This window comes from Balaenoptera acutorostrata, chromosome 2, assembly GCF_949987535.1.
Source record: "Balaenoptera acutorostrata chromosome 2, mBalAcu1.1, whole genome shotgun sequence".
NCBI classification, from domain to species: Eukaryota; Metazoa; Chordata; class Mammalia; order Artiodactyla; family Balaenopteridae; genus Balaenoptera; species Balaenoptera acutorostrata.
In genome coordinates, this window is record NC_080065.1 from 30215616 (window position 1) to 30238117 (window position 22502).

A 22502-nucleotide genomic window follows, 5' to 3' on the forward strand; every position below is an offset into this window, starting at 1 on the left:
AAAGATCAACTATATGTTAAAAACAAAATCTCAACACTTATTGAATTACAGAAATGTTCTTGAATTATGTGTAATATTCTTTCATCTTTTCTGCCTCTAGGGGGAAGTGTGTTTTCAACAATTCTGTCCCCAGAGGACACTTTCTTTGTGGGCTACAGGCTTCATAGGGTTATTCTTCAATATGACTTCAGGGCTGGCTTAACAAGGGAGAGGAGATACTCTTTGAAAGGCACTTTAGAGATTGCTGCCTGGATTCTGAGGGAGCTCATACAGACCGTGACAGTTGGTGGAGAAAACTTCCTTCTGATAGCATTTCTAACACATTTCAAAGAATCACCGGTTGAGGTTCCCTAAAGAATGTTGTCTTCCCTGGTGGCAAAGGAATGCCATAGAGACATGATTTCATTTCACAGATGGAAAGCAAACAGTTGAATACTTTATAGAAAACTTGCCACTTGATTTTAGTAACAAAGTTAAAAAATATGATTTGTGGATATTGATGAGAGTTCTAAATCCTATAAAAAGTTCGTTATTGATATTTTCTGTAATATCACATTTAGGGCTAACATTGCTTTTTATTTGGCTAATTTTATTTTATTTTTCAGCATTTCCCTGTAACTTTCTTTTGTTTTCATTCAGTAATTGTAGCCAGAAAGAATGCACTCGGTGAAAAGGTTAGCAATCTTTTGAATGTTAAAAAAAGTGCTTCTTTTTTTCCCCATTTCAAGTTTTACAGAATTGAAGGGAACAATATTGAAAAGTTGAGTCCAAGGGATGAGTTATTTCTATTTTTTCTTTTTTCCTACCTTCTTGATTTGATTCATCTTTGTGATTACGATGCTGCAAAAGTTATACTATAATCTATTAGTAATTGTGTTACTATGCTGCATATTTTCAAAACAGCTTCATATAAAATCAAAGTTTGATATAAAGCATGTTACTCCTTAATGAAATTTAACTTTGTTCCCAACACTCTTTTGCATGGTGTAATAAATATTTATTTCTAATCCAATCCCATTTAAAAATATTCTCTGGGGATGAAGAGGTATTTAAGTATGCCATTTATATTCTTTGGCCTAGATTCTTCACGTAGAGAGTGAAGGGGCTCAGGCTAGGTGACTTCTAAAATTTTTCCAGCCCTAAGATTGGAGAACTTCATGATATTCATGATACGCACACTTTCAGCTGCCTGGGAAAATCTAATTTGATGGAAAGTGAATAAACTGGTAATGTTAAATCCATATACATATATTACTTGGCAGGTTTTCCTATAATCTTGTGGCTGTTTTCATTTGAAAAACTTTCTTCAAAAATCCTAATTTCTATAAAATGATGTCATGGGGATGTAATGTACAGCATGGTGACTATAGCTAATAATACAGTATTGCGTATCTGAAAGTGGCTAAGAGCAGATCTTAAAGTTCTCATCACAAGAAAAAAAGTTTTTGTAATTCTATGGTGACAAATGTCAACTAGACTTGCGGTGGTTATCATTTCACAATATAAACAAATATCAAAAACACTGTGTTATATCCCTGAGACTAACATAATGTCATATGTCAACTATGCCTCCATAAAAAAATCCTACTCAATGGAACAATATAAGGGGTGCTTTGAGCATCAGCAAGAGAGGTAACACTGGCTTTTCTGGTTCTGCTGCTTAGTTTGGGGGCTCTCCCTTACACGGTTTGTCAGTGCTCTTGAATGACAAACTGGAAGTTGAGAGCTTTGATCCAAAGGCCACTGAGAGGCTGCGATACTCGCCCTAACATAAATGCACTGACTACCCTGCCCATGACCCTTGGCGCGAACGGGCAGCGCCTGTTAGGGGAGAGGCGTTCACACCCGGTGCCACTGAAACCCCAGCCTTTCCGACTAAGCCCACGTTACATAGTGTGCGGAATCATATCGCCATTGGCTAGTGTTCCCCAGACACGGGGCAGAGCGAGCAGTAATAGTAAACCTTGGTTCCTTCACGTCTCCTGGCAACCAGTTTCGAAATCCATTAATCCCTTGGAATTCGGGATTTAGCTTGTTTCTCTCTCTCTCTCTTTTCCCTCCCTCCCTCCCTCCTTCCCTCCCTCCCTCCCCCCTTCCCTCCCTCCCTCCTTCCTAGGAGTTAAGGGGAGGTTTCATCGCTGTGAAGCTCTAAATCTCAATTTCCAGTATGTGAGGACTACCCTTTGTGTGGAATTAAATTGTATACAGATGCCTCGTTTGCTACTGGTTAGCAGCTGTAATAAAATAAATGGAAGTTTTCGCAGGAGTAAGAAGGTCCTACTTGAAGATTCAGGGATCACAGTGCATAATCTGAACTCTAAATGCCCCGGAGGATGAGACGTTACTCATAATTACATTTACGGTGCCAGAAAGAGCGATAAGGAGGGTGCTGTTAAAGGTGACGAGCGCTGATGCCTGAAATTGCCACATCTCCGGAAACCCCAATTTGCCTTTTTATCGTCACAAATGAGAGCGACTGCTCTTTGAGGCCTCGGCGTTAAACAAAGAAAAATAAAACAAAGACCAAAAAGCAAACTCAGCGCCTGGGGTGGTGGCATCGGGGTTACAAGTCGGTTACAAGTTTCTGCCGAAAGAGGGCGTTGGTCTAAGACTAATAGAAATTTGTGGACACGGACGCCCAAATGAAAGACCATTTAAAAACATTATCAATTTATTTTAATTTGTGGGACTTCAGTGTCAGAATTCACCCGTCCAGTGTAGTACGTTCCCACTGCAAATGACCTCGGTATGTTACCACGTTCAGAGGGTCAAGCTCCATTCGGACCTGCCCTGCAGCGCTGCGGACTCCGGCGAGGCTCCTCTGGCCACGGACTTCTCCACGGCCGTTTCCACTCTCGTCTCCACAACTGCTGTGCCTGTGACAAGTGGCAAGACTGGGTCTGGGATGCAGGACCTTCCTCGGCATTACCGAAGCCGGAGCACAGGGTCTCGTGCTGCCCCTAGGAGAAGCGGTGGGATTTCCGAGCGCACGAATTGGAGCGGAGGACACGCCTCCACCCGGGGGACCCTCGGGGTAAAGCTTTAGGGAGAAGGTCTCTTTATTTAATTACCTGGCTTAGCAAGTAAAGCCCAGAGGACGCCATGGAGATGCTTTTCAAGCTTTCTGCCACCTTCAGAAGAACTGCTCTCTCGCCTTTGGAAGCAACAAGTTTAGCTTTTCTGCTCGCAGCGCGCCGGCGGAGGTGTCCGTGCGCGGGGACACTGGGTGCCCGGCAGCACTGCGACTCTGGCGCGAACTCGCGCGGCTCAGGGGGAGGAGGCCGGCGGGGGTGGGGAGCGCGGGAAGGAGGGATAGCGGGGACGTCCGGGCTAGCTGGGCGTTCCAGGTCCGCGACCGACCCGTCTGCCCCGGGACCTTGGTCCCTGTTCCCTGACCTTGCGCCAGGGGACCGGGAAGGTCGAGTGCACGCCCCGAGTGGGCGCGTCAGGAGGGAATGTGGCTGGAATGAGAAAGAGGTGAGAGTCAGCGGGACCTAGGGTGGTTGTTTTTTTTTTTGCAACGAAACCACCAATTTCCAGGGCCACCCCCTTCCTTTAATCCTGTTGTTTTTTGCACGGCGTGGTGTGTGTGTGTGTGTGTGTGTGTGTGCGTGCGTGCCTGCGCGCGTTTCTTTACTTTCAAACATATTTCCATTTTTAAAGCCCGGAACTGGAAAGAGAGCTGCCGCTTGCGGGGCCAGGGAGAGGCGGGGACCCCGCTACACCCAGGTGGCGGTGTAGCGCGTTGGGGGCTCCCGCCGGTACAGAAGTGAGCGACTGTGGCTTTAAGGAAAAGGCCCAGGTCTGGCGGGGAGCGGGAGTTAGGGACAGGGGAGGGGTGGGAAGAGTAGGGGTGCGGGGAGGAGTCCTGATGTAAGAATGTTAATGAGAGGCTCCCCTAGCCCAGCCGCCACCCCCCCACCCTCCCCACCCGCTGGAAATACAAGCCGGGCCTCGGCGCGCCTTGTGTGGTAACACGCTCCGCCGCTGCCACGCTATTTAAACGCGGGTTATGGATCCAGGAACCGGCGCGAATCAATGAGATCAAACGCGAGGGAGATGCACCGTCAATTACAAGCACTTGGACAAGTCTAACTTTTTCTTCTTTTACAAATACGCTTTCAAAAGCAACCTTAGCAATGCCCAAATAAGAAGCCACCTCTAAGCAAAATAGTATATATAAAGGGAGGGAGAATATATATATTTATAAAAAGTATATATATAAATATATTACAGGCGTACAGGTTTACACCCGGTGAACTTTTTCTTTTTCTTTTTTTTAAACGAGTGGCATTGCAAAGGAGGACTCTTCCTCTCTATCTTTTGGCGAGTTAGTGAAGGGGGTATTCTGTTTTCTTAGAGCGCCCAAGGGGGCGCAGAGACCTCGGAGAGAAGAGTGGGGAGGAAAGAGGAAGGGTCGGTGGGGGGCAAAGGGCGAGTCCGCAGCGAGGGCAGGCGCTTTCCTGCGGCACGATGCCGTCCCTGCTGGTGCTTACTTTCTCCGCGTGCGTCCTGCTCGGTTGGGCGTTGCTGGCCGGCTGCACGGGTGTCGGTGTCGGCGGGGGCGCGGGCCCGGGCGGCGGGCGCCGGGAGAGAGAGGCGCTGCCGCCGCAGAAGATCGAGGTGCTGGTGCTGTTGCCCCAGGACGACTCGTACCTGTTCTCCCTGGCTCGGGTGCGGCCGGCCATCGAATACGCGCTGCGCAGCGTGGAGGGCAACGGGACCCGGCGGCGGCTTCTGCCACCCGGCACTCGCTTCCAGGTGGCCTACGAAGACTCGGACTGCGGCAACCGCGCACTCTTCAGTCTGGTGGACCGCGTGGCGGCGGCGCGGGGCGCCAAGCCCGACCTCATCCTGGGGCCTGTGTGCGAGTACGCGGCGGCGCCGGTGGCCCGGCTAGCGTCGCACTGGGACCTACCCATGCTGTCGGCCGGGGCACTGGCAGCCGGCTTCCGGCATAAGGACACGGAGTACTCGCACCTCACGCGCGTGGCGCCCGCGTACGCCAAGATGGGCGAGATGATGCTCGCTCTGTTCCGCCACCACCAGTGGAGCCGCGCCGTGCTGGTCTACAGCGACGACAAGCTGGAGCGGAACTGCTACTTCACCCTCGAGGGGGTCCATGAGGTCTTCCAGGAGGAAGGCTTGCACACGTCCGCCTACAATTTTGATGAGACCAAAGACTTGGATGTGGACGACATCGTGCGCTACATCCAGGCCAGTGAGCGAGGTGAGCGGGAGTGAGCCTCGGGCCCCAGGCCCTAACCCAACCGCTCTCCGCGGCTCTCCCTACAGGCCCGTCCGCTCCTCTGGGGACCCCACTACCCGCTGCGGCACTGAGGACCCGGGGAGGGCGCGTGCGCTTGGACTCGCCGGGCTGTGCGCTGGCTGGCTGCGAAGACCTTTGACCATCACCCACCGCTGTGGTGGGGTGTACGTAGAGCGTCCCGGGGAGGTGGTGGAGCCTGGGGGAGGGGCATGTGAGCCCGCAACTCGCTAGTGCTCTGGTCCAACAGGTGCTGTCAAACCTCCTGGGGTCTTTCTTTCTCGCTTCCCTGGCTCCGGCGCCGGGCTTGTGGTTAGGGGCTCACTACGGCTGCCCTTCTCCAACCAGGGTCTGAAAGCGCGACGAGGCCGAAAGAACTTGTTACCCGGTCTTTGCCGACGTGCGCCCCCTCCGAGTGCGGAAGCGTACGCTCTACAGCCCACGCTCCGACTCACGGTCCGCTCCGGTCTCCGGGTTTCCCGGCTGCTCCTTGCACAGATCCAAGCTTTCTTTTAAAGGCTCATTGTATCGCCCTTCTCATTCCTTCCATGGCCCCTCCAGCCCCTTATGAACGGGCTTCTGTGGCTTCCATCAAAAATGCCTCGCAGTGTCTGGACTCTGGCGACACTCACTGCCCCCGGCGCGTTCGGCATCGCGGTCTAAAGCGCCGGCAGCCAGGCTTTGCTAGAGCGCGCGCGCTGGAGAAGCGGGCGCTGAACCTCCTTTCCACGTCCCCCCCGCCCCCGCCCCCTTGTAGTTTTCTCCTTGGGTCTTTGGGGGTTTGAATAACCACCCAACTGGCCAAAGAGCTCAAGGTTGAGGGTAGTGTCTATGGCTACAGGGAATGGGAGGAGAAGCGGCTGGTCACGGATACATAATCGCGGAGCCCCCCCAGTGCGGCTGGCTCATTGTACTGCAGAGTAGACCTGCGGGATGGCGGGCGGAGATCCCAGCATAGCTCAGCTCCCTCCTTACCGATGTCAGGTTTGGGGTGCATAACGCTCAGGGAATCCTGCCTGCTCCCGCTCGGCGCGCACGCGCCTCGATTGTCTGTGGGGTGCAACCCCAGCAAAGCTCCCCACTACCCCACGCGGGGAGACGGAAGGGGAGAGGGGCCGAGCCGGGCGCGGGGCTAGCCCGCGACTTGGCAGGGCTGGGCACCTGGGCGCTGGCCGTGGGAGACAGCGCAAGCGGAGGCAGGGGGCCTCAGGAACAGGTGAGAGTGGGTAAAGGTTCCAAAGAGGATGGCGCTGCGGTCATCCCCCTTCCCAGTTTGACTACTTCGGACTCGGCGTGAACGCACTCTTTAGAGCAAAGAGGCGGGAAGCGTTGAGAGTGGGGATGCACGGCCAAGTTTTGAGCGTTCGAACTCCAGGCTGTCTGCGCCGAATTCCTGCCAGCCAAGCAGGCAGGGCGCCGGCTTTGCTGATTATGAAAAAGGGCACTTGTATACAATGGCTGCGGATTCGCCACGCCAGGCTGAGAAAGCCACATCTACTCTCCCACACCCAGTCCCCAGGTTACTGCAGACCCCTGCAGACCTCGAGCTGCTCTAGCCCCCGAACCTGATTATTCAGCTCTCACTCTCGAGGGCCTGGAGCGAGGAGTTGGAGACTTCCCAGCTTGGGCTGGGGATGGGGGTGTGTCCCCGGGAAGCTGGGCTGGTCCTTGCTATTTAACTGAGCGCGTTATTCACTCAGTCAGTCTCTTCCCCCTACGGGCGAGATCCGCGGTCTCCCAGTGCGTCCGTGATGCTACTGCCCTGAAGGTCTCAATGCCGGCGGTGACCTCCTCGCACGTGGCCTGGGGTTCGTGGCCGAGGTCAGCCCAGAAGAGGGCAGATCGAGGCCACCGGGGGCCCCTCAGCCTCGCAAGGGTGTGGCTGAGCCAGAGGGTAGGGAGGGCTTCAGGGCCCTAGGGGACTTCAAAGAGCTTGGGCTACAGTCTTGCTGCTGATTATTTTTTAATTCCGAAAGCCTCGTAGATGTTCCCAAGCCTCTTTACTTTTTTTTTTTTTCCCCCAAGTTTGAATCTAGTGGTGAAAGTTTGCTTGACTGACCGGTATGTTTTACAGGTGATAAGGTTACCATTCTTACTCTAAAATACATTTCCAACAGTGACTTGGCAGTTGTTCAGAAATGTAAAACAAAATAATTTCTCCCCTAAGCCCTCCTCCCTCCCCTGAAATTCCCTACTCTCAGGAGAGAAAGCTGCTTGATAACAAAGCTCTCTCTGGGGGTCTTTTAGTTTTACTAATCACCTTTATTTCACCATAAGTGGTTAATGGGTTAAATAGGGGTCCAGTACAAGGATTTAGCGGAGTTTGAATTTTCAGAGCTCTTGGCCTGGCTGAGGCATTCACTGGGGAGGGAGTTTGGGCTGCTATAAACCTCTGTACCTCAGGCTTCTCAGGTAAAGTGGGGGGATTCTGGGAGGAGTAAATGGGCTATCTTACAGGAATGCCCTGAAGCAGTGCAGATGCCTACTGAGTGCTCAATAAAACTAGGTTTTATTATAGTCGTTATAATTATTTTATATGTATGGTGATAATCTCCTTTACCAGAAGGCGAGACCATGTCAAGCGTGAGAAGCAGACCCTCTGGATCTGGCGGCTGCACTCAGCTGCTGCAGGGTCTGCCCAAGTCACTCACTTTCTCAGAGGCTGAATTTCCTCCTCTGTGAAACTGAGGTGGGATGACAATCAGGCCTCTTCAGACTGGTATTTGGTGGTTCTGATTTCTGCTCACTCAAGTGTAAAATGGAACTGACTCTATTTTTGTCTTTGAAAATTCCATATTAAATATCATAGAACTAGAGAGCCCCCCCCCCCCCTCCTTTGAACATAATGCTTTTAGCACCTTTTCGGACTTAAGTTCATCTTTAAAACCAGATCACAAAAGTTTTAATCTCTCTTTTTCTAACAAAATAATTAATTAATTAATTTTTTGGCTGCGTTTGGTCTTCATTGCTGTGTGCAGGCTTTCTCTAGTTGCAGGAGCAGGGGCTACTCTTTGTTGTGGTGCACGGGCTTCTCATTGCGGTGGCTTCTCTTGTTGCGGAGCACAGGCTCTAGGCACACAGGCTTCAGTAGTTGTGGCACAGGGGCTCTAGAGCGCAGGCTCAGTAGTTGTGGCGCACGGGCTTAGTTGCTCCATGGCATGTGGGATCTTCCCGGACCAGGGCTTGAACCCATGTCCCCTGCATTGGCAGGTGGATTCTTAACCACTGCGCCACCAGGGAAGTCCCAAAAGTTTTAATCTCTTAAAGGGTAAAACTGATAATGCCACCATCTCTAATAATAATATGACTAAAATTTCATTTGGCTATGTGTGTGCTATAGAATGAAAAACTGAGGGGTATTATTTATTCTTCTTAGGGATTTACTATCAAAATCAATAATTAACATTTTTTCTCTCATGTTTTTAGCTAACATATATCACTAAAATACACACACCTGAGCATATATTATTTTTAAAAAGTCAACTACTACCCTCAATATTCTATACTCAATGATAAATTTATTTTTAAAAAGGGAAGTTTAAAAATAAATATTTTTTTAAGCAATAAAAGCCAGCAGTTGTTTTGTTGATACATCTCATAAGATGCAGAGCTAGAAGTGTGTGCACACAACATTTTTGTATGAAGAACTGTAGTTTTATCTTTTTAGTTATTAATATGTCATTATTCTTGGCCTGCATAACAACTGTAGTGATAACAGTATTTAATCAGTAGAAGAGTCATTTATTTTTAGAATTAGGCTGGGGTAAATGACAGAGAAGTTGATCAGAGTTTTTAAGCAAAGAACCCATGATAAATGTAAAATAACTAATTCACAGCAGGGCGCAAAAGAAGCATTGTAGGCTGCAGTGTAGAAATTCTGAAAGCCTTTGGAGTAGATGGAACTTTGTGAACAAAAAAAATAAAGGTGCAGTCTCTATTTTGCAAATGAAACCTATTGTTTATGTAAAGTAAAAACAGCCAGAGAGAAATATATTTTTTAAAATAATAGATTTTATTTTTATGAAAGTTATACAGCTATGTAGTTTAAAAAGTCAGAAAACTACATAAGTCTTACTAGGAACAAGAGTTTCCTATCCCCTGCTCCCCATATCTCACCTCCCAGAGGCAACTATTTTCAACTCCTGTAGCTATGTCTGTAGGTATTTGACTTCATACCTCTAAATAACATTATTTTTTATTTTTTTCAGGTTTAGGTCTTATTTCTTGCCATCCCAGGGGAAGGTAGTGATTTAGTTTTCTTCTATTGCCTGTTAACCACACACTCAAGCTTTCCTTCCAGTCATCCTTTCAATATGATTGTGTCAGGTTTTTTTTTTGGTTAGCTCAGTATTCAGTGTCTGTATTATTATTACCTTGTAAATGCTATATGTAGTTGAGCCATATAAGCTACTACAATGGTATTTCTTTATTGCCCTACTTGTTTTCCTTGTGGTTAAAAAAATAGTCTATTTTTGCTTAGTTTCCTATGAACTTATAACTAAATCATCTACCAATTCTCTATTTTAAGCCTCCTGAGTTGCTCCAGTTTGGTTATTTTCTAAGCATACCACATGGTTGCCACTCTGGATTCTTTCTTCAACATCCTCTGCAACTCTATCACCTCTCCCTTTTGAGCTAGATCACTGTGTGTTCCTCTTTCTTGGTTTATGCCCTTCTTTTGGTGGAGCACCTCCTCCAGGAGCTTTCTGAGAAAGGATGGATGAGAGCTAAAGTTTGAGACCTTTCATGACTGAAATTTCTTCTTCCTACCCTTATACATAATTATAGAATTCTCGGTTGGAAATAATTTTTCCTCAAAATTTGAAGAATTGTCATTTACATTTCAGTGGTGCTATTGGAAAGCTTGATTTGATTAGGATTCTTGACCTATTGTTTGCTATTTGCTTTTTTTTTCTGTAAATTTTTAGAATCCCCTTTTTCTCCCAGTGTTTTAACATTTCATTCTGATTGTACTTCTGTGCCCGTATTTTGCCGTATGCCCTTTAGGGTATTGAAGAGTAAGTCTCTTCCGTTCACAAACTCATGTCTTTTAGTTCTGGGAAAATTTCTTAAATTATTTCTTATATCCCCTCATTTTCTCTGTTCTCTCTTTCTACAATTTGTTTTATTTGGATGTTAGGCTTTCTGATTTGGGACTCTGTTTTTCTTATCCCTTTTCTCCTATTTACCACCTGTCTTTTAAAAAAAAGTTCCTCTTACTTATATGTTTCTTTGGCTACTCCCACAGTTACTATTGAGTTTTAGTTTTAAATTTCTGCTGTCATATTTTCAGTTTGCAGCACATGGCATATCTTGTTTTGCTTCCATGGAATAACCTCTCTTTTCCCTTGTAAGTTTAGAATTAAATAGAAGATGGATGCAAGAGTCAGATGGAGAATATGAAAATGTCATTTTTATTATTGATAAAAACCTATTGGAGAACATGGGTTTAGATCTGTTGCCAAAAGGGCCTGCCTGCTATTACTTCCCCTCATAATTAGGCAGGGTCATCCACTAAATCACAGGTAGTGCTGCAGGCCCCCCTCCAGGACAGGCCCCTTACTACAGGGTGAAAGTTGCCTGTAATGTGTACTCTCTGCAAGCAGACACACCCCAAAGAGGAAGGAAGAAAGGGCTGAGTCCAGGATGCCCAGCTGTCTTTTCCAGACTCAGCAATCAGATAATTCCCTCCTTCTCCTCCCCCAGGGGAATGGGGGAGAGGGACAAATGAAGGCACATGGGGAAATGAAGATTGTCCTTCTGTCAGAGGTTGCTCCAAGTGTAAGCCTGAAAGGGGGAAAGGGTATCACCCTAACTCAGGTATGCTTCCTGGATTGTTTTGGGGTCTCTGAACTGACTTCTCTAGCCACCCCTTTGTACTTCTCTCTGCTGTTCTTAGAGTGATTGCAAGAACGTTGCAGTAGGGAGAAGCCACTTAACAGAAGACATTGTGGGAATCAGATAGTGGAGGGTAACATGGAACATCACAAGTTCTTTGGCAAGGAGGAAAAAATAGAGCAGAATGATGAAAAGTCTATCCAGAAACTTGGAATCGCATCATCATTTCCTCTTCTAGAAGTTTAACAATTTGACCAAAAAAGTTAGTACTTATATATTTAAATATATATTTAATATACTTAATATATATTTAAATATTTATATATTTAAATATACTTAAGTATAGCAGAAATTATTTTAATTGACCTCCACTTAAGCAGCTTGCAGGATTAGCTGATGCTCTCCTTTTCTCTATAAACTTTATTGGCTGTTGGTGAACGCTGGTAGCTGGTATACTTCTCCCATGTTTGCCAGCACATTTCTCATAAATCTGTTTATACCAGTTGTACTTATTATTATAAGTATGCAATTTAATTAGTTATTATGTAAACTGATGAAACATGAGTAAGAAGAGAAAGCTGTTTCAGTGAAAACTATTTTAAACCTTCCAAAAGATTGTATAGAGGCATGTTGCTAAAAATACTTGCTGTTGAATTAGGCATGAATGAAAAAGCCATAAGAGATTAGGGAACATTCTAGAAGGACTCTGCATTCTGACTGCTCAGCCAGTGTCTTTAAGTGCTTGCTCCAACTTAAACTGGGCGATAATGTGCTCTAGGGGTTTGTTTTGTGGAAGAAAAACAATACCTGGCCCATGAAGATGGGAGTTAGGATTTCCTTTTGAGAGTTGGACCACATTGTCCACACAAAACAGATGAGATCTACAATAATTCCAGTCTGCTCAGATAGGCCCAGTGCTGCTCCGGGTCACTCTTTTGGTCCAAGCAGGTACTGACATTTAAAGAAAGAATGTGTCTATCACAAGGGGTTGGTCTTAAGGGTGATGGGAAGAGAGAGAAGGAGAAGGGCCAGGGCTGTAAAAATAGAAAAGAAGTGACAGAGAGGCCAGTGTTGGGCACAGCCCACCCAGGACTTGGGGAAACCTGTGCTCCGGCCTGAGGACACAGCCTGTTCAGGCCTGGGCCAGGTGTAGTTCTTAGACGGATGCTTTGGGTTATCAAGACCTGACGCCTTTGGATGCTTGAACCCTGCAGCTGATCTCCCTGATTCTGACTTCATCCTCACTAACATCCTTCTGCTTATAATTTGGCTCCTCAATTAGCACTCCCAGGTCTCTGTCGGCACAAACATGTTTGTGACCATTTTGGTCCCCATTGAAATTAATCTTCACTTCGGATTATCTAAAAATATCTGAGTTAGGTTGTTGGGACTCTGCTCCCCCAAGCAATGACTCTACTCTTTATGTGCTGATAGAGTCAGGTTCTGTGTCTTAAGGTCTAGAGCCAGACTCTGGACCATGATCAAGTGATCAAAAAATGACGAGTTCTGCCAGCGGAGAGTCAGCCGCAGCCTCCTGGCCCCGCCTGGCGACGCCCACCCTGGGAAGCCACACTCTTCAAACTTGTCCAGCCTTAGCCCAGGCTGTTCGTGAGACACCTTGGCTCTTTTGTCATTTAAAGGACTAGAATCAAATCGGAGCTAAAACAAGTGTCTAGGTCATAGTGAGTAATGAGGAGTTTCTTCAAAAGCTTCCTTACTGAGACATCTTGAAATTTGACCATGTATCCCAAATATATAACTATACTTCCAGGCACAAACAACACCTACTCCCACAGTTATAAATCTTTCGGAGTTTTGTATTGTTTTAAAAACTTGTTCTGCAGACTTTCAGCCTGTCCTCTGAGCCCTTTTGTCGTAAGAAATGTCAGAGTCATGATCTAACATTCTGAATTAACCTGTGCAGTAAACGAAATGTCAACAAGCGCCTGGCCCTTCCTGCAGGCTGCCAAGGAGGCTTTGGCACAGCCCGAAGTTTGTTCTGCATCTTTCAGCACCCACGCTTTTACAAAGAACATACACAACCTGCAGGGCTGGCACGCATGGTGATAATGTGGTCATGGCACCCAGGCTTCTCCTCTCCTCCACGTGTGCAGAAAAGCACAGCGGGCACTGTCTCGGGGGCCAGGGGCCATCAACAATGATCAAAATAACTGGATGAAAGCCAGGTCCCCACTTCCCTCTAGTCCATTGCAGCTCTTACGTGGCAAGCAACAATATTCTGCAGCTGCTTAAAGCCTCTCAGCTCTGACAGTGTGGTTGTGAATTGAGAGCACATGGGGAGGGACCTGGAATCTTGGTAACTATTTCCTATATCTGTTGAGACAGCTTGAGATAAAGGGTTCTACATTCAGACTGCAGAAAGCCTGTAGTACTCGCTGCAGCCTCTGATTTGCCAAATGAAAGCTTTCTCAGGAAAATGTGTGTACTATGCTAGTAAAAGTATAAAAAGCAGTTGACAAGCCTCACTATCTTATATTGGGCAAATCTGGGAATTTATTTGAAGTATTTTTTTAAAAAAAATCATTTTGAAACAATTGTGTATGTTTGGAAAAGATGTAAGAACGTATAAAGCACCTCCGTATAGACTTCACCCAGATTTTCACCAATGGTTAGCATTCTGCTGCTATGCTTTGTCATTCTAATATCTCCCTTCCCTCCCTTGCCCCTCCAAATATATACACATGTACATATACATGCACAAATATTACTATCTTTTTATTAACCATTTGAGAGTAAATACAGCTATCATGCTCTTTTACCCCTGAAAACTGAAGTGTGTTTCCTAAGAACAAGGACATTCACTCATATAACCACAGTAGAATTATGAAAAGCAAGAACTTTAACACAAACACAATACTATTACCCAATTTACAGACCTTATTCAAATTTCTCCAGTTGTCTCAATAATGCCCTTTATAGAAAAACTTTTATTATTATTTTTCTAAGGTCCAGGATTCAATCCAGGACCACACACTGCAGTCAGCTTTCTGTTTCTCTAAGTCTCTTTTAGTCTAGAACATTTCCTCAGGCCATCTTTGTTTTGCATGAAAGTGACCATTTTGAAGGGCACAGGTCCACTATTCTATACACTGTCCCCCAAGCTGGGTTTGCAGCGGCTTCCTTCTGATTAGATTCAGGTCGCCCACTGTGAGGTTAGGGGCCCGGGGTGTGTTACACCAGGGGACTCCTGAGTCTGCTCCCATGGTGGGTGATGTTGACGTCCATCACTTGGTGATGGTGGCGATGGATAGCTTTCTCCACTGTCAAGCTGTTATTCTGCCCTTTGTAATTCATGAATAATTTGTGAGGATCCTTTAGGACTTTAGCCGTGCCCTGTTCCTTGTCAGATGCTGTCCTCCGTGCAGGGGCGTTTCACGCGTCTGTCTGTTCCTCCCCGCAGTGGTGATCATGTGTGCGAGCAGCGACACCATCCGCGGCATCATGCTGGCGGCGCACAGGCATGGGATGACCAGCGGAGACTACGCCTTCTTCAACATCGAGCTCTTCAACAGTTCTTCCTACGGTAACTCTGCCTCCGCTTTCCCCTCCCACTGCTAGGGTGTCCAAAAGGGATTGTGAGACAGGGCCAATAACTTGAGTCATCTCAGTGGATTTGATTTCCATAGATAGGGTTTTAGAAATCTGTGATTCTGAACACTCCCACTTCTCATAAGTTCTCAAGCGTTTCTTCTCTGAGAACTCAGAGCAAAAAGTTACCACCACCTGTAATGCCAAGGAACTTGGGGAGAACATAGCTCACTCCAGCACCCCAAAGGATCATAAATCCAGGCCCTGAGGACCCCTCCCCAGTGCATTTCCAACTTTGGGTTGCCACCATGATGGACTGCTGGAATAATTTTAGAGAGATTTGGGCAGAATTTTTAGTAGCATGGAATAGACTCGAACACATCAACATAATAGAATAGAACATGTCAAAGTGTGTCACACATAGCATATGTATGATTTCATACAACTTTTATTTTAGTAATATGATTACATGTTTGTGTGTATATATTTATGCATGTTACACATGTATTTGTAATGGGCCACAATGTGAAATAAATAAAATAACCATTACTGTTAATTGAGGTAAACAATTTTGAAAGTTGCTGCTCCCAGCCCCTCCTCCTTCCAGATTACTGTCTCTTAGCTTCTCTTATAAAAAGTTGGGAAGCCACTAACAGTTACAATCGAAAGTATTTAACTCCTTAAAATGGATCTGGAGAAGTTCCCAGGGTTCCTGTGACAGTGGGTGTTCAAGGAAGTCATCAAGATCGCAGGTATAAAACATTTTCCCCAAATGTGGTTAGGGCTCTGTCTGAAGTAAACAGTGTAGGGCTATGGAACATTTTCTCAAGTACTGCACATTGGCAGTTACAGGGGAACTGTAAGTGTGTGTATCATGAACATCATGTTCATGCTGAGCTCCACTTCTCAGTTATTGTGGTCGAGATATAGATGGGATCTAAACCTTAAAGCATATGCCTCAGTTTCCTGCCCTGATAAGCTCCTGGCTTACTTAAGCAGTAGATCATTGTGCATAAACGTAATGAATCACACTTCTCATGGGAATAAAGCAAAGTTGTTGAAGCAAAAGTAACCTCTGCCTCCTGTAGTGAATAAAATTGAAGATTTGAGGCTTGCAGGATAAACACCCAGTTCTCCTCTGCTTGCTCCCATCACTGTCTTTCCCCCTATCTTTACACAAGCAGAGTGGCAGTTTTGCTTCTTGACCCAAGATCAGAATGTAATTACATCATTGGTTATGGTATTGAATTCATTGAGATAGTGGTAGAGACTGGTGAAAAATGAAAAAAATTTATTCTGAGTTTTGCAAGTTGGCTACTGCAAGCATAGCATTTTGAGGCAATGCATGTGAATGCATATTATAAGTGAGCAAGTACAAATTAGGTACTGGAATTCCTTTCATCCACGGGTAAAGCTTGCATTACTTTTCCCTGCTCATTACAATACACAAGTATTATAGAAAATTTGAGAAACATAGAAAAGCATAGGGAAGAAAATAAGTTACTGAAACTCTGCCATGCAGATAAAGGTACATTGATAATATTTAGATGTCCATCTTGTCTATTTTATTACAAATTATATATTTATGAAAAAAATTTCAATAAAATGATCATACTATCTATAGTATGGATACATAGTATTTTATAATGCTGATATGCCATCTTTCTTAATCAGTCTTTTGTTTTTTAATATTTATGTTGTTTCCAGCTTTTTGCTATAAGAGCAATGCTATATTGAGTTGCCTTGCCATGTGCATTCATGTGTGCACATACATACACACATATGTATGTGTCTGTAATCTGTAAGACAAGCTTCTAGAAGTAGAATATCTGGGTCAAATGTTATATGCATTTAAATTTTGATAGATATTGCCAAAGTTGTCCTCTAAAGAGGTTTGCCAATTTACATTTTTGCAACAGTGTATGACATATTTTGTTTTCCTGCATCTCTGTCAACCCTGTATCATCTAAATTTAAATTATTTTATTTATTTGAATTTCTTTTTATGTCCATAAGCAAAGTTCTGCAGTTTTCTTTATTTGAATTCTGCACCATTCTTGCTGAGTTCATTCTTAGACATTTTATGTTTTTTGGTTGTTATTATGTTCATGATCTTTTCCTATTACATTTTGTAACTGTAGTTGTTATATAGAAAACAAGAATTCCACATATTAAATCCTCTGTTCTAATAGATTTTTTTAAATCACTTTCAAATAATAACAATAGTTATTCCTCCATTTTGATAGTTGAATGTTGTATTTATCTTTCTTTTCTTACTGCATTGGCAGTAGGCTCTAGAATAATATTATATAACAATGGTGATACTTAATTTCTAATATCTTGTCAGAAGTAGATGTTAAAATATTCTTTAGTTTATTAAGTGTGGTTTTAAAAATTGGAAGTGAGTGATGAGTGTTATCAAATACATTTTATCTGTACTTTTAATAAATTTCCTAATATTGAGCCATTATAGTATTCTTGGAATTAAGCATAGTTTGTCATGATTTTTTTAGATGTATTGCTGATTTTAAGTTTTTAGTGTTTTATTTACGATTTTTGAATCTATACTCATGAGATTGGACAGTTTTCTTGCCTTTAGGTGGTATTGTCAGATTTTAATATCAGGTTAATAGTAGCTTTATAAAATTAATTGGGACACTTTCCATTGTTTTTATGCTCTAGAGCAGTTTATATACCATAAGAATATTCCTTGAAATATGGAAACAATTCAACTCTCTATCTGGACCTAACTTCTTTTCAGAGGTAATTTTTGGAAAATTAAAAAAACAAATATATTTTGAAATAATTTTAGATGTACAGAGAACTTAAAAAAAAATAGAGTTCGTGTATACCTTTTACCCAGATTCCTCTAATGTTAACAATTTAAATGCGCATAGTACAATTATCAAAATAAGAAAATTAACATTGGTACAATACTACTAACTAAACTACAGGCTTTATTTGAAATTTACCACCTTTCCTCCTAATGCTCTTTTTCTGTTCCAGGATCCAATCCATTTAGTTGTGTGTCTTCTTAATCTTCTCCAGTCTGTGATAGTTCTTCAACCTTTCCTTGTTATTTATGACCTGACACTTTGGATAAGTCTGTTATTTTGTAGAATGTCTCTCAATTTGGATTTATCTGGTGTTTTCAAATGATAAGTTGAGTTTACACGTTTTTGTCAAGAATACTACAAAAGTGGTGCTGTGTCCTTCTCAATGCAAAATATGAGTGCATAAGAAGTCATGTATATGTATATGTATATACATATGTATATGACTTATTATTGGCTTTATGTATATATGACTTATTGTTGGTGATTTTGGGGACAACTTTTTAAAACTTATTTTTCCATTAGTTCAGTTTTTCTGCTTCTTGAAAACTGAATTGCATGGAGTTATACAATGTGCTCTGATACAATCTACCAAGTATCCTTGGTTTTTCTTTTTTTAAATTTTTAAAAATTTATTTATTTTATTTTATTTTTTAAAACTTTTTACTTTATATTGGAGTATAGTTGATTAACAATGTTGTGATAATTTCAGGTATACAGCAAAGTGATTCAGTTATACATATACATGTGCCTATTCTTTTTCAAATTCTTTTCCCATTTAGGTTGTTACATAGTATTGAGCAGAGTTCCCTGTGCTATACAGTAGGTCCTTGTTGGTTATACATTTTATTTATTTATTTATTTTTTTTGTTATACATTTTAAATATAGCGGTGTGTGCATGTCAATCGCAAACTTGCTAACTATCCCTTCCCCCCACCCTTTCTTTCTGGTAACCATAAGTTCGTTCTCTAAGTCTGTGAGTCTGTTTCTGTTTTGTAAATAAGTTCATTTGTATCATTTCTTTTTAGATTCTGCATATAAGCGATATCATATTTTATTTCTCTTTCTCTGTCTGACTTACTTCACTCAGTTTGACAATCTCTAGGTCCATCCATGTTGCCGCAAATGGTATTATTTCATCCTTTTTAATGAATGAGTAATATGCCATTGTATATATGTGCCATATCTTCTTTATCCATTCCTCTGTCGATGGACACTTAGGTTGCTTCCATGTCTTGGCTATTGTAAACAGTGCTGCAATGAACATTGGGGTGCATGTATCCTTTCAGACCATGTTTTTCTCTGTATATATGCCCAGGAGTGGGATAGAGGGATCATATGGTAGTCCTATTTTTAGTTTTTTAAGGAACCTCCATACTGTTCTCCACAGTGGCTGTACCAATTTACATTCCCACCAACGGTGTGGGAGGGTTCCCTTCTCTTCACACCCTCTCCAGCATTTATTGTTTGTAGATTTTTTGATGATAGCTGTTTTGACTGGTGTGAGGTGATATCTCACTGTAGTTTTGATTTGCATTTCTCTAATAATTAGTGATGTTGAACATCTTTTCATGTGCCTCTTGGCCATCTGTATGTCTTCTTTGGAGAAATGTCTATTTAGGTCTTCTGCCCATGTTTTGATTGGGTTGTTTGTTTTGATGATATTAAGCCGCTTGAGCTGTTTGTAAATTTTGGAGACTAATCTGTTGTTGGTCACATCATTTGCAAATATTTTCTCCCAATCTGTGGGTTGTCTTTTTGTTTTATTTATGGTTTCCTTTGCTGTGCAAAAGCTTTTGAGTTAAATTAGGTCCCATTTGTTTATTTTTGTTTTTATTTCCATGACTCTGGGAGACAGATCAAAAAAGATCTTGCTGACGTTTATGTCAGAGAGTGTTCTGCCTATGTTTTCCCTAAGAGTTTTATAGTGTTCAGTCTTACATTTAGGTCTTTAATCCATTTTGAGCTTATTTTTGTGTATGGTGTTAAAGAGTGTTCTAATTTCATTTTTTTAACATGTAGCTGTCCAGTTTTCCCAGCACCATTTATTAAAGAGACTGTCTTTCCCCCTTTGTATAGTCTTGACTCCTTTGTTGTAGATTAATTGACCATAGGAGTATGGGTTTATTTCTGGGCTTTCTATCCTATGCCATTGATCTATATTTCTATTTTTGTGCCAGTACCATACTGGTTTTTAAAAAAATTTATTTATTTTTGGCTGCATTGGGTCTTTGTTGCTGTGCGTGGGCTTTCTCTAGTTGCAGTGAGTGGGGGCTACTCTTCATTGCAGTGTTCAGGTTTCTGATCACGGTGGCTTATTTTGTTGTGGAGCACGGGCTCTAGGCTCACGGGCTCAGTAGTTGTGACTTGCAGGCTGTAGAGCACAGGCTCAGTAGTTGTGGCACACAGGCTTAGTTGCTCCATGGTATGTGAGATCTTCCTGGACCAGGGATCGAACCTGTGTCCCCTGTATTGGCAGGCAGATTCTTAACCACTGCGCCACCAGGGAAGCCCAGTACCATACTGTTTTGATGACTATAACTTTGTAATATAATCTGAAGTCAGGAAGCCTGATTCCTCCAGCTCCGTTTTCTTTCTCAAGATTGCTTTAGCTATTCAGGGTCTTTTGTGTCTCCATAAACATTTTAAGATTATTTTGTTCTAGCTCTGTGAAAAATGCCATTGGTAATTTGATAGGGATTGCATTGAATCTGCAGATTCCCTTGGGTAGTATCATCATTTTGACAGTATGGATTCTTCCAATCCAAGAACATGGTATATCTTTCCATCTGTTTGTGTCTTCTTTGATTTCTTTCATCAGCATCTTATAATTTTCAGAGTACAGGTCTTTTGTCTCCTTAGGTAGGTTTATTCCTAAGTATTTTATTCTTTTTGATGTGGTGGTAAGTGGGATTGTTTCTTCAATTTCTCTTTCTGATCTTTTGTTGTTAGTGTATAGGAATGCAACAGATTTCTGTGTACTAATTAACTTTGTAACCTGCAACTTTACCAAATTCACTGATGAGCTCTAGTAGTTTTCTGGTACCATCTTTGGGATTTTCTATGTATAGTATCATGTCATCTGCAAACAGTGACAGTTTAACTTTTCTTTTCCAATTTGGATTCCTTTTATTTCTTTTTCTTCTCTGATTGCCATAGCTAGGACTTCCAAAATTGTGTTGAATAAAAGTGGTGAGAGTGGACATCCTTGTCTTGTTCCTGATCTTAGAGGAAATGCTTTCAGCTTTCTCCATTGAGTATGATATTAGCTGTAGGTTTGTCATATATGGCCTTTATTATGTTGAGGTATATTCCCTCTGTGCCCGCTTTCTATAGAGTTTTTATCATAACGGGGGCTGGATTTTGTCAAAAGCTTTTTCTGCATCTATTGCGATGATCATATGGTTTTTATTCTTCAATTTGTTGATGTGGTGTATCACACTGATTGATTTGTGGATTTTGAAAAATCCTTGCATCCCTGGGATAAATCCCACTTGATCATGGTATATGATCCTTTTAATGTATTGTTGGATTCAGATTGCTAGTATTTTGTTGAGGATTTTTGCATCTATGTTCATCAGTGATATTGGCCTGTAATTTTCTTTTTTTGGTGACATCTTTGTCTGGTTTTGGTATCAGGGTGATGGTGAGCTCATAGAATGAGTTTAGGAGTTTTCCTTCCTCTGCAATTTTTTGGAACAGTTTCAGAAGGATAAGTATTAGCTCTTCTCTAAATGTTTGATAGAATTCGCCTATGAAGCCATCAGGTCCTGGGCTTTTGTTTGTTGGGAGTTTTTAAATAACAGTTTCAATTTCAGTGCTTGTGACTGGTCTGGTCATATTTCTGTTCTTCCTGGTTCAGTCTTGGGAGATTGTACCTTTCTTAGAATTTGTCCATTTCTTCCATGTTGTCCATTTTATTGGCATACAGTTGCTTATAGTAGTGTCTCATGATCCTTTGTATTTCTGTGGTGTCAGGGTTTTTCTGATTATATCCCCTTTCTTTTCCCTTTTACTGCCTGGTTGCTTAGGCTTTGCTCTCGGCTGTCAGCCTGCCTGAGAGTCTGTGCCATGTACTAGCTCTTGGCAAATTGACATAACCCTGCCCTTCCCCTGCAAGTCTCAGTTTCTTCTAATGATAATAATAGTACTTATCTCATCGCATCAGGCTGAGTAATAAATGAGGTGGTGTATATGAGAGACACAGAAACCTTCTTGGAACATGATGAGTGTTTAGTAAATGTTCACTATATTTACTATTAATTTTAGTTTACTTTGACCATTACATATAGTACTTTAAAAATGATAAGTTAAGTTTGTACGTTTTCTTGTGGTGCAGTTTTATAGCTTGATTTAGGCCATACATTTTTTTGTTACCAAATTAGTCAACTTTTATCTAGTACATCCTAAGGACCTGGGTGCATTAGGAATTATATCTGCCTGCAAATAACCAAGACTTCCAGCTATAGTAATTTAAACAAATGTAGCGGTTTATTCCCTCAACTGTAAGAAGTGCAGAGGTGGGCAGTCCAGGGCAGAATGATGGTTCCATAATGTCATCAGGGATCCAAGTGTCTTCTTGTTTTCTGCTCCCTCAATCCTAGTGAATGGCATCCATCCTCAAGATCACAAGATAATGGCCAGGATTCCAGGGATTGTGTCTTAATTCTAGGCAAGACAGAAGGGGAAAGATGAGAGGCAAAAAGAGATCCTTTTCAGTTGACTCAGTTCTGTTTGAAGGGCTCTCTGGAAGCCCCACTCATTAACTTTCGCTTACGTATCATTTGCTACCCGTGGTTGGGAGGGGGGCCAGGAAATGTGTGCTTTTAGCTGGGCTCACTGCTACCTCACATCAATTCAGGAATCTGTTACTAAGGGAGTAACAGAGAGAATGGATGGGAGAATGGATGTAGGGAGGTTTGCCGCAGACCCTGAAGCACTTTTCCTCTTCAGAGTAGAAGCAGTAAATAGAATCTTATGGCAGGCACAGTGACCTAGACCAAGGTTCTGGTGTC

The 22502-nt window shown here is 43.0% G+C and overlaps 1 protein-coding gene and 1 long non-coding RNA gene across 3 annotated transcripts in view; one reads left to right on the forward strand and one right to left on the reverse strand.

Moving 5' to 3' along the window:
• Positions 1–2643: 2643 nt before the first annotated feature.
• LOC103017335 (uncharacterized) lies at positions 2644–3882 on the reverse strand. The gene is made up of 2 exons (XR_451950.3): positions 3072–3882; positions 2644–2960 (listed from the first exon to the last, which is right to left on the reverse strand). It is a non-coding gene; the product is annotated as an uncharacterized LOC103017335 (long non-coding RNA).
• A 22-nt stretch (positions 3883–3904) lies between these two features.
• NPR3 (natriuretic peptide receptor 3) overlaps positions 3905–22502 on the forward strand; it is a 72666-nt gene continuing 54068 nt past the window's right edge. The window contains exons 1-2 of one of the 2 annotated variants that reach the window (XM_007192245.2): positions 3905–5230; positions 14526–14648. In XM_007192245.2, coding sequence (XP_007192307.1) covers positions 4474–5230; positions 14526–14648 — 880 coding nt within the window. In that variant the 5' untranslated portion in view covers positions 3905–4473. The remainder of the gene's footprint in view (positions 5231–14525; positions 14649–22502) is intronic. The other variant, XM_007192244.2, reaches the window with a different exon arrangement.